At 44.2% G+C, this 12,357-nt stretch overlaps 1 protein-coding gene across 5 annotated transcripts in view; it reads right to left on the bottom strand.

Moving 5' to 3' along the window:
* Window positions 1-12,357, bottom strand: part of TECPR1 (tectonin beta-propeller repeat containing 1) — a 73,781-nt gene that overhangs the window by 35,346 nt on the left and 26,078 nt on the right. For all 5 annotated transcript variants that reach the window (XM_027874385.1, XM_027874387.1, XM_027874384.1 and 2 more), the window contains 5 exons: window positions 10,125-10,226; window positions 6,906-7,051; window positions 4,642-5,132; window positions 2,240-2,385; window positions 1,049-1,204 (listed from right to left, as the gene is read on the bottom strand). In XM_027874385.1, the coding sequence (XP_027730186.1) occupies window positions 1,049-1,204; window positions 2,240-2,385; window positions 4,642-5,132; window positions 6,906-7,051; window positions 10,125-10,226 (1,041 nt within the window). The remainder of the gene's footprint in view (window positions 1-1,048; window positions 1,205-2,239; window positions 2,386-4,641; window positions 5,133-6,905; window positions 7,052-10,124; window positions 10,227-12,357) is intronic.

The raw sequence follows: 12,357 nt of genomic DNA, 5'->3' as shown, positions 1-12,357 counted from the left end.
CCAGGAAAGCAGCTAGAGCCTGTGCTCTCCACATTCTTATCTTGTCTATTAAAGTTGTTAAAACAACAACTACTACAACAATAGTGCCATATATGTGGCTAATCTAAGTCACCCAATGAAACTCAGATCTCAGGGTGAGGACAGGGTCTCAGAACCAACACCTTGGCTATCAGTTAGTGCCTGGCCTCTTAATCAGTACTAGCATCCTGAACAATATGACCCACACCTGCCACTTAGAGCCAGCAGGTACCTGTTGGGAGGTGGGAAGCTCCCAGAGCATAGGAACTAAGGCTTTGCACTCAAAAAAATGTTACAATTAGGTAGTTAACATTTTTTTAAGCCAGACGTGCAATGTAACTTCTTTTAAAAACAACTCTATAATTCCACTGGTGTAAGAAACAACCAGGAAAGTATTTCTTTCTTTACCAATGCAGACCACAGCCTTCTCTGCAATATCTAGTCTTAGAGAGGTGCCTGGGGCACTTTAAGGTAAAGTAATTTGCCCAGATTCACACAGCTAGTATGTGGCAAAAATGGAGCTAGAACCCAAATCTTCTTGATGACCAGGCCATCTCTATCCTCTACACCAGAGGTGTCAAACTCATGGCTACAGACTGCAAAACTCTAGAGCCAGGGCAGGAACCAAATTAAAAATGCAACTGGGAAACGTTAAACAAAATAAATAAAAAATAACAACATAGATAATCTTAATTTGTGGTTTTCCAAGTCAATATACTAGTTGCAGGGACGTCTTTCTATTTGAGTTTGACATCACTCTTTTCTATCACTCTACCTTCTCAAATAAACATACACAGTTAAATTTAATAAAAGCCTTTCTGATAACAAATTTTGCTCCTAGGAATTCCTACGGCTATGGTATTTGTATTTCAAAATCTCAGACTAGGATTCCTTTGGATACTTTCTTCCCAAAATAGGTTTGCCGAGGGCAGCCTAACCCCCTTACTTTCATTCCAGCTTCCTTTGTGTCCCCTCCAGGGCTTGCCCTGGTCCCCACTCCCTTCCTCTCCCTTGCCATCTGCTACAGCACCTTCTTTTCCTCATGGAACATGTAGTAAATGAAAAGGATGCTGTCTCGAGTCCCATCATTCCCAGTGAACTGCTCCAACGCTACCCGGACATCGATCCACTTGTGGGGCTTCCAGTCTGCCCACCACTGCAGTGTGCCAGTCTTCACCCACACCGACTGCAAGAGGCACCCAGAGAGTGTAAATACAAAGCAGGGTTAGTGGCAAAAACCCGAAAAGCCTAAGGAGCCTTACGCAGACCTAGACAGATGCCTTCTGAAAGAGACCCCACAGCCCATGTGTGAAGCACGTGTTCGTTCCTTTTGAGAGTTGGGCAATACCTTTTAAAGTCCCTTAAGAGCCCCATGTGCTTTCTTACCCCTCACTTCTCTTTGTTCCATCTCTATAAAACAGGAAGAAGCAAGCTCTGGAAGAACCCAGGGCACAGAGGGCCTAATCAGGCCTCAGGTCAGGTGGTAGGTCATCAGTGGAGAAGGGATCATTCTCTGGGCAGAGCTCTCTACAACAGGAGGCAGCCTGTTGTAGGGGAACACAGGACCCAGGAGTTTCTGGTTTTGTCATTTACTCACTGGATTACCACGGAAACCTTGACCTCTCTGTCTATAAACTATAAATTATAATATCTATATTGAAAAGGCACTGTGAGGAAAGTGTTCTGTAAGCAGAGCAGGGACAGGAAGTGGACCTAGGGAACTCTCAGGTAAAGAAATTCCCTTTACCACTGCAAATGGACCCATATTCTGCAATTTAAAGTTTTCAGAGCTGCCCAGAGTACTGACAGGTTTAGAGACTTGTCTGGGGTCAAACAGCCAGAAAGGATCAGGGGCAGGACTCAAACTCAGAGCTTCTTAGCTCCAAGGTCAGTTCTCCATCCACTAGTCCATGGATGCCTTAAAGCATAATGTAATCATCACTACTCGTTATTATTATTAGAAAATGTTCATTTCCCCTTAGCTTAGCATTTAGGCCAACAAAGGGCTGATTGAGCAGGGGCTGGTTTCCAGGTATTTCTGGGTCCAGAGTCAGGACAAGGCTTCAAGCGACTGATCAATCTGTTGGCCCAGAGACTCCACACTGCCACCAACAACTTAAAATTCAAGGCTCAGTGACACTGGTACAAATTTTGTTTTTCCGACAGTGAAAAAGCAACAGTGGTATTAACTGGTTAGAAGGGTCAAGAAGTATCCGCTCACCTGCTCGACAGCCTGCTCATAGTGTCTGAAATTCTCTAGTTCTCGCTTGGTCCTTTCCGTGAGCTGCTGGAAAATCTGCTTTCGCCACGCTGCCGTCTGGGCCGGAGTGATAGACAAGGAGAGCGTCTGCATGGAGGTGGAGAGACCTGAAAGTCAGAGAGACATGATGGTCATGTCAAGGGTAAGCAGCTTGGCTCAGAAGACAGGTGTCAAGCCTATACAAAGAAGGGTGGCAAACAAAGGCATCCCCAACCCCCCCCCCTTTTTTAAAACGAGGCTTTGTTTTTCTCAAGAATCAAAAAAATAGAAAAACAAACAAAACCACTCTTCTTTACTTGTCCAAAACCATTACTTGATGGGTAAGTTCTAATTGCATCACTGCACCAAAGCTCTGGAGGTGGGAAGGACTTTAGAGTTCACATCTAGTCCAACCCACTCGTTTTAAAGACACAAAAACTGAGGCCCAAGAAAGTTAAGGTCACATAGGTAGCAATCATGAGAGGTAAGATTTGAACTCAAGTCCTATGACTCTAGAGGCAGAACTCTTTCTAATATTTCATACTGTCTTGGAAAGGAATGCATTCACGGTTAATGCTTTTCTCTTAACCTGGGAGGAAAATAAACTAACCTGATCAAAAGAGTGAGATTAGATTGGGGTTGGGGGGGAGGAGTTGGGGAAGAGCAGGAAAGAGAGGAAAGGACCTCAGACAATTTTTGCTACCCAATGCTGTGGGAGCTGGTTTCTTTTTTCATGGTACTTTATTTGTCAATTAACAAGTATTCACTTTCTCTCCCTCTCACCTTACCTCAAAAAAACCCAAAAAAACAAAAAAATAAAGCTCTCTTAAAAAATGTGCATAGTTGAGTAAAACAAGTTCCCAAATTGTCCATATCCAAAAATGTATATCTAATTCTGCATCTTGAATTCATTACCTGGGAGCGAGTTTCTAAAATCCATACCCACACTTAAGCTCCAGGAAATTAGATAAAAAGCTAGTTAGCACAGTTGGCTAGGGAAGAGTGCCAACAGATCCAAAGCCACAGGTGCAATGCTGATATGAACCATTTATGATCTGTTTACTGTTTCATGTTGGTGGCCATGGACTGCACCTGTAACCTTGGCCTACCATTTTGCAGGTGTGTGCTGCTGGTCACAAGGGGGTCTGGGAGAAAGAGTATGAATGCTTCTGTGCAACTGGTCCCCACCACTGGGCAAACATCTCAGGGCTCTGACAGTGGCAGGTCAATCTTCATACCCTATTTTAAAAGTTAATAAGAAGTGGGGGAGGGAGCAGGGAAGGCACAAGAGTTAATATCTGCAACGAATCAAGTTCCAGTATAAGGATTCCTTGAGGATGAAGAACAATACTCAGAGCAGGATTCGTGAGATTGGTAAGAATGGCTAAACGTCATGGCAGAAAAGAGAATCTGTTTGTCCCTACAGTCCTGGTCACCCACCACCTGACGCTACCCAGAGTTTTGTCATGCAACACCTGATTACAAAGCCACATTTCTGGCTCCTGGGGAAGAGGAATCCAAAAGGACATTCCTCAAGTTATATAGCATCTGTTTTACGTGTAATCTGCTGTCTCAGCCAGGAAAGGGGGTGGGGAGAAATGCCCTGTGGAGAGTTCTACAGAAATAATGCCCCAAAAATCCAGTTAGCCAGTCTCAAAAAGCTATATGTCACCCAGGCCAATGGCACCCCATTCAAGAATTTTAGGGCCCTCTCCTCAAATGCCTTTCCCCTTGTCTAATAAACACAGGGGACACCTGGGGTTAGCTGGACAGTTTGCTCTGAGGCCCCTGCCTCAGAGATCCCATGATAAGGTACCTGAACTGAACAGCAGATCCCAAATCTTGGTTTCTAAAACGTTCCCCAAATGGAAATGGAGAACCCTTAAGGTGAGTCAACACTACAGATGTTTCAACCAGTACATTTACAGCTCCACACCACAGCTGGAAGATCCCTCGCTTCCCTGCCAGCAAACACCAGTCTGTTTTTAGAACTGATGCCATCTGTCCTTTTTTTGCCCACCTGAAAGACATCAGTTCAAGTCCTGCCCCAGATACCAGCTAAGTGATTCTGGATAAGTAACTTAGGCCTCAATTATCTCATATAAAATGAGAGGGCTGTATTTGATGACCTCTAAGGTCTACTGTAGCTCTAATCTATGAATCTTATGTGGCTTCATTTCCTTGCGCCTCAGTTTCATCGTTTGTAAAATGAGAGGGTTGGACTTGATTATCTCTGAGGTCACTTTCAGCTCTAGGATCCCCACACATTGCCTGGCCTGCCTCAGCTCATCCCAGCCTTTATTTCTTCTGTGGTCATGCCTGTGCTTATGTCGAGTCAGATCTCACCAACTCTTAACCCTACCCCAGTCCAAGAAGGTGAATACCTGACTGAACAGTGAACCACTTCAGGACTGTATGGGTCTCCACTGTGCAGCCTCCTCCAGACACCCAGGCCCACAGTGGGTGATCATCAGCTCCATAGCCCTCCTCCAAACCCATAGGAAAGAGCCCCAGAGAAGAGAGGCTGGTGGTCTCCGCGTAGCAGGCTGCAGAGTGGGCAGAGGTTTTCCGAGTTTCCTTCAGGTCAATGTTAGTCCAGGGGAGCTCAGCCGGAGCAGGATCTGGCCTGGGAGATGGAGCGGTGACCTGAGCTTTCTCCTCTCGGTTCACAGATAAGGCTGCCTCCTCTTCACTGGAGTCCCCCAGAGCCCCCGAGCCCACGGCAGAGCTCTCGGGGCAGGGCCTGCTGCTGCCTGAAGATAGCTCATACTCAGACACCAGCCCTGGCCTGTCAGCCTCAGAGGAAGTATCAGTGTCACTTGGAGCCAAGGAGTCACCACTGCCTCTCACTTCGTCACCAAAGAAACAGCCAGCACTGGGGATAAAAACACAACCAAGCTATTGTTTATACACACATCAAATAACCTGAATAACTCAGTTCCCGCAAACCTTGTCCTAACAGGTTGTTAAGAAGAAGGATTCCTACTGGGTGAACTGAAGAATAGTCAGGGCCGGAACATGGGGAAATCTGGGACATTCATCTTTCCCTCACTCTGTGGAGGAAGGGTGTCTCAGGCTGATGGAACCAGTACAACTCTGCTCAGAGAGGAATACCAAGTGTTATCCTCTCACTCAGTCACTGAGCCAGCAGACCTGGCTTTGACTTTGACTCTCATCTCTGCCCCCTACCAGCTGTGTGGTCTCAAATAAGTCACTCAACCACCGTGTGCCTCAGTATACTCACCTAGACAACAAGGTTGGACCGCTAAGGTCCTTTTTGTCTCTTGCATTCTGATCCTACGATAGCTTTCTTGGCACCTGGATCTCACTCGTACTCTTCTTTCCTCCAATCTATGTTTTTCCCCTTCCTTCAAACCCTGCTCAAAACTACCCCTCCCATGAATCCTTCTGTGGTTATGCCACCTAACTCCAACCTACCAGCACTGACTCAGTACCCAAGACTATGCTAAAGCCTGTGGGGGATAAAAGAAGAACAGAACATGGTCCCTGCTCACAAGGAGTTTATCACCTGGGGGACAAGACCAACAGAAATGAAATGAATGCTTCACTATGTGGTTCTAACTCAAAGTGCTTTCAGAGAAGGGTGAGACCAGATGTGGCTGGAGAAGCTGGGGGCTTCATGGAAGATGCAGTGTTTGTACGGAGCCTGGAAGGATGGAAAGGATTTAGATGGGAGTTAAAAGGCCCTCCAGGAATGGAGAAACAGTATGAGGAAAAGCAGAGATGTGGGAATGAGCATGACCTGTCTGAGAATGAGGAAACCTGTCTGACTTGGAATAAACAGTGAGTGCTGAGGAGCAGGAGAAGATAAGTTGGTATAGATAAGTTGCGATAGATTATGGAGAGCCTGGAAACTAGGCAGAAGAGTCTGGACTTGATACAATGGGCAACAGGGAACCACTGCTGATTCAGAAGCAGGGGAATACCATGATAAAACAGTGTTTTGGGAGGGCTGGACTGGCAGTGATGCTTGTGAGGCAGTGAAAGGGGGAGAGTCTGGAGGCAGGAGGACCAGACGAGGGACTGCTACATTCCCTCAGAACACGACAAACATTTTGCACTTTATTTCATGTTTATCTGGGGATTTATTTTGAATCTTTTTCATGAGGATGTATCCTGCTCTTCCCCAAGACTATAAATTCCTTGAAGACAAGGACCCTGTTAATTCCTTCCTCTGAAGCCCTCAGAGGGCCAGCTAATGCTTTTCAAATATTGGAACCTTAACATCCCTTTCTTTTAGGCAATTGGGGTTAAGTGACTTGCCCAGGGTCATAGAGCTAGTAAGTGTCAAGTGTTCGGTCTGAGGCCAGATTTGAACTCAGGTCCAACATCCTTCTAAGAAGAATAGGCCTCCTTCTTAAACTGGAAAGTATCTACCACATCCTTACCATTCTCCAGAACCCATTTTTACTGCAGACACACAGACACACAAAGACACACAGACACAGACACAGACACAGACACACACACACAGACATACAGACACACAGAGACACAGACACACAAAGACACACAGACACAGATACATACAGACACAGACACACAAAGACACACAGACACAGACACAGACACAGACAGACAGACAGACAGACACATACACACACACACACACACACACACAGATTACCTAAGGAGGCTGGATGAGCTGCCAGTGTGAGATCGGTCATTCTCTCTGTTTGCAATGATGGCTTTCCATGTTTTTCCACTAAGCTCACTTGGTGTAACACCTTGTCGGAAATAAACTGCTCGATCATCACATCCAATTCCCCAAACCTAAAACAAGGAGGAAACAAGATATCTGGAGTCAAATCAATAAGCATTTATTAAACACATAGTATGTGTCAGGCACTGGGAATTCTAGCAGCTAGGTGGCTTAGTGGATAGAATTAAGACCTAAGTTTAAATCTGGGGGGACCTTTTTTTTTTTTGGGCAATGGGGGTTAAGTGACTTGCCCAGTCACACAGCCAGTTAAGTGTTATGTGTCTGGGGCCGGATTTGAACTCAGGTCCTCCTGAATCCAGGGCCGGTGCTCTATCCACTGTGCCACCTAGCTGCCCCACTAAGTTTAAATCTGGCCTTGGACACTTACTAGCTGTGAGACCCTGGGCAAGTCACTTATCTTCTGTGTCTTAATCCACTGGAGAAGGAAATGGCAAACCACTCCAGTATCTCTGCCAAGAAAACTCCACGGACAGTACTGGTGTGCTATGGTACACAGGGTCACTAATAGTTGGACACACCTGAATGACAACAATATGTACTAGGCACTGAGGATACAAAGAAAGGCAAACAAGAGTCCCTACTCTCCAGGAGGTACAAAGTCTAATAGAGAAGAAAACATGTACAAATGTACAAGTTTGTACTATGTACAAATAAGATAAACGCAGCATACACTAGAGATGATCTCAGAGGGAAGGTGCTAGTGTTAGGGGGGACTTGGAAAGTTTCTTGCAGAAGGTAGGACTTAAGGAAAGCAAGAAGCTGGAGATGAAGAGGGAAAGAGTCAAGCACAGGATAACCAGTAAAAATGCAGAGTTGGGAAGTGGAATGTCTTATACAAGGAACAGCAAGGAAGCAGTCAATGTTATGGCTGTTTCTGGTACATGGAAGGGAGTAAGGAGGAAGAGGAAGGGAAAGGCTGGGAGGGGGCCAGGTTATGAAAGGCTTTAAAAACCAAACAGAAGACTTATATTTGATCTTTGAGATAAAAGAGCCACTGGAATTTACTGAAGAAGGAGGTGACATTTTCAGGCCTGTGTTTTAGGAGGATCATTCTGACAACTGAGTGGAAGATGGAGTAGAGTAGACCCAAGAGGGTTTCTATTCAGATGAAAGAAAGAAAGAAGTATTTGGGGGATTGTGGAGTGGACTTGTGATTTTATTAGCATAAGGTACTTCTGGTGACCAAACTCCTTCTACCAATACAGAACAGAACCTGCTCGGTAATTGGTCTTAGTTACTTGGCAGCCCTGAGAAGATGAGTGACTTTCCCAAAGTTACACGGCCACACAGCTAGTAATCATCAGAATCAGACAAGAGACTGTGGTATATGAAGGCTGGTAGAATGAATGGGGGTGTTTAGGCTGGAAGAAGAAAAGGCATGGAGAGAGGAAACAGAAATAGGATAGCTGTTTTCACATATTTCAAGAGCTTTTTAGGGGAAAGAGGGATTAGATTTTTCCTATTTGGCCCCAGGTCAAGAAGTAATAGGTAGAAACTGCAGAGAAGCCAATTTAGACTTAAGAAAAGTTTTTTAACAAGCAGAACTATCCAATAGTGCAATGAACTGCCTCAGGAGGTAAAGTGGTCTCCATCACTGAAGGTCCTGAAGGGGAAGCTAGATGACCTCATGTTGGGGACAGAGGAGAGGGATTCATGTTTGTGGCATCAGATGACCCCAACACACTCTTTAATCCAGTGATACTCGTCTTCTTGCTGTTCCTCAAACATAATAATCCATCTCCCAAATCTGAGCATTTTCACTGGCTATCCCCCAAGCTGGGAACTCTCTCCTACCTCGTCTCTGCCTCCTAGCTTCCATGGCTTCTTTCAGAGCTTAGCGAAGGTCCTACCTTTTATAAGAAGCCTTTCCCAGGCTTCCTTAATCTTAGTGCCTTCTCTCTGAGATTATCTCTAACTAACCTTGTATATACTCTGTTTGTACATAGCCGTTTGCATGTTGTCTGCCCCATTAAATTTTGAGCTACTTGAAATCAGGGACCGGTTTCTGTTTGTTTTTTGCTTTTCTTTGTATTGCCTGTGCTTAGCATAGTGTCTGGAAGACAGCAGGTGCTTAATAAATGCTCAATGATTATGAGGTCCATGTATGCATGCAGTTAATAATTATGAGTTTCATCTCTACATTCAAGTAAGCTAAGTAGAAGCTAAATAGAAGAAGATATTATATAAGCAGTTGGATGAATTTTACTCTACGGACCTAAGTCAGTGGCTATTCTGCTCACTTGGACAGAGCATGATGGGCTTATAGACTCAATCTCTCTTCCATGGACACAGCATTAAACACCTAACCCTGAAAGACATATACAGCTAACAAAGTGGAGGAAGTCTATGTTTGAGAATGTATAGATAAATCAGTATAAATACATCATCATATTAGAAAATACACCAAGTCCTTGTCCTGCTAACCGTAGGTTAGCGGTGTTACAACTATGTTTACCAAAGATGACAAATGTTTAAGAAAGTAACAAAGTACATTTTTAAAAATATATTCGTAAGTTCAGACTTTTCATAAATTCCAACAATGCTTCCCTACCCTGAGCAGAGGGTATAGATGATAACAATGTCTCTGTACTCTGCATAACATTTTCAAGAAACCATAATTTAGTCAGATTTAAAGAAATCAGCTTGGTCAGAACTTTTACATGACCTCTTTTTCATTACCTAGGAAAGCACCTTTTTTCCTATTAACCAACACTAAAAATACACAATACATTCAATATCTTTCTATGATGAACAAAAACAGTACCATCTCTGGCTAAAACTAATCCAACTCATCTGTGTGTCTCTGAGTCTACACAGTGTGGCCTCTTCTAGAGGGTAATTGGGCATATGCCCAGGAGCCTAAGGGCAAGCCAACTCTGCTGGCGTACTTTTTCCCAGAGGAGGGGAGGGGGAAAATCAATGGCCTGAGGCCTTAAGAATCCTGTCCAGTGGCCTGGAATCTTGGCAATCCTCCTGATCTTCTCTAAGAAGGCTGCCTCACCTGGTAGTCATTACTGCTATATTTATCCCAGGTGTTCTCATGGTAAGACAATTGCTGCTGCTCTGTACACTGACTCAAACACCCAAGGATCTAGATGTTCCCAACATATTCTGCAGTCTTACCTGGTCATTTAACCCTACGTTTACCATCATCATTTCTCCAACCATCTCAATCCAGCTGGTGCCACAGGGATTGTGAGAGTTGACACCTCTTCTGAACCAGACCTGGTGAAGACAAAGGAAAAAAAATACATTCTTCCAAAGTCACAGGAAAGGTAAATTAATTGTGTTTCACCACAAATCAGTCCAAGAAGTCATTTAAAAAAAAAAAGGCTGCAATTTTCACTGGCATGACAAAAAGCATGGTGAAGCAGATTGAGAGCCGGCCTCAAAGCCAGCAAAACCTGGACTTAAGTCCTGCCTCTGACCCAAACTGGCTGGAAGACCCTGGACAAATTGTTTAACCTCTCAGTGTCCTCCAGGCAACTCTCCCCAATTTGAGTTTCAGAGGAGGGCGTCGGCAGGGGGAGCTCACTCCCCCCAGAGCTCCCATATTGTCCTCTTCCTGACACTTACTAACTGCACAGCAGCTGGCAAGGCCTCTCTAAAATGATAATATTTGCACTACTTGCATCAAAGGGTTGTTGTGAAGATCAGATGAGAATGTCTACCATGTGCTTTGTAACCATACGGTGAAAGATGAATGTAAACTCTCATTACCTTACCCCATTTCTAGAATAGCTGAGCATTTGTTTACCAGAGAATCATTAAAGGTACTACAAGGGGAAAAAAACATTAACTCTCCAATAGACAGGCTGGCTGAGCCAAGACTGATAACATGGATTCTTATTATTTTTATTTTTTTTTTATTTTTTGGGCAATTGGGGTTAAGTGACTTGCCCACGGTCACACAGCTAGTAAGTGTCAAGGTTCTGGTCTGAGACCAGATTTGAACTCGGGTCTTCCTGACTCTAGGGCTGGTGCTCTATCCACTGCCTCCTAGCTGCCCCGATTCTTATTATTTTTAAAAATATATTGGTGCACTTGATTGGTTGGTTGGTTGTTGTCCATTCTCAAAGAGGACCAAAATGATATCACTATGTTGTTGTTAAAGGACAGTGTGTCTGACTTCGGCTGATCAGACCAATATGAGCTCAGAAGGCTCCACCACAGGTCAGGCACAAATAGTCTACATGAACATTTGGGGTGGAGACGTCTCTAAATTTTTAAAAATATATTAGTACATTTACTCTCCAGTAGAAGGGGTGATTGAGTCACTACTGATAATTTACATTCTTTTTTTAAACTTTCCTAACAGGCTGCCCTGCCTCTAGCCTCCTCCCTCTCTAATCTATCTCTCCAAACAGGTGCCAAATTCATCTTTCTAAAGCACCAATCTGTCCATGTTGTTCCCCTGCTCAGGAAACTTCTGTGGCTCCCTATTATCTCTAGGATAAAAATGTTAACTCTTCTGTTTGGCATTTAGAGCTCCTCATAATCTGGCTATATCCTATTTTTCCACATTTGTCCTTCTTTACTCCCCTTCATGTACTATGTTCCAGCTAAACTTGCTGTGCTCTTCCTTCTCCCCCCTCACCCCAGCCAAACCTAGAACGCCTCCCCTATTCACCACTTCCTCTTGGAATTCCTACTTCCCTTCAAGGCACAGCTCAAGGGCCACATTCTACATAAAGTCTTTCTTGATTTCAAATCCTTCCTCAAAATTACTTTGTCTATTTTGTGTTTTTTTACAGGTTATTTTCCTCCAGTAGAATTTAAGCTTCTTGGGGACAGGAATGTTTTCATTTTTATCTTTGTATCCCTAGCACTGTGCCTGGCACATAATAACAACAACAGTAATGGCAGCTATTTTTGACTTTAAGGTGTGAAAAGTACTTTACAGATATTATCTCATTTGAACCTCACAACCACCCAGTGATGTAGGTGCTATTGTTACACCCATTTTATAGATGAGGAAACTGAAGCTAACAGAGGCTTAGTGTTTGAGTAGGTACTTCCCAAATACATGTTGTTGCTATAAGATCTTTCCTCTCCAAGAGCTCTGAGATGCCTGATCTCACTTATCTTTGCAGCATTCTTGTTACAGATATAAATATTACTGGGTTCATTTTACAACCAGAAAGCCTGAAGTTCAGAGGTTAAAGAACTCATGCAATGACCTAGGGCCAGTGTTAGCTGGTATTCCAGCCTGATTCCAGTGCCAGTAACTGGCCTACTGACAGCTGTGCCCTTTCACAGCAGGCATTACCAATAGGCATGAAAGAGGGAGGATGCTCATTCCATCACCAGCCAGGGCGGTGATTGCCCTTTTCCCTTTGATGGTGTCTCCTCTGTC

The sequence above is a fragment of the Vombatus ursinus genome, unplaced genomic scaffold (assembly GCF_900497805.2).
Source record: "Vombatus ursinus unplaced genomic scaffold, bare-nosed wombat genome assembly UNPS02014807.1, whole genome shotgun sequence".
NCBI classification, from domain to species: Eukaryota; Metazoa; Chordata; class Mammalia; order Diprotodontia; family Vombatidae; genus Vombatus; species Vombatus ursinus.
This window is presented reverse-complemented; position numbering and strand designations above follow the sequence as displayed.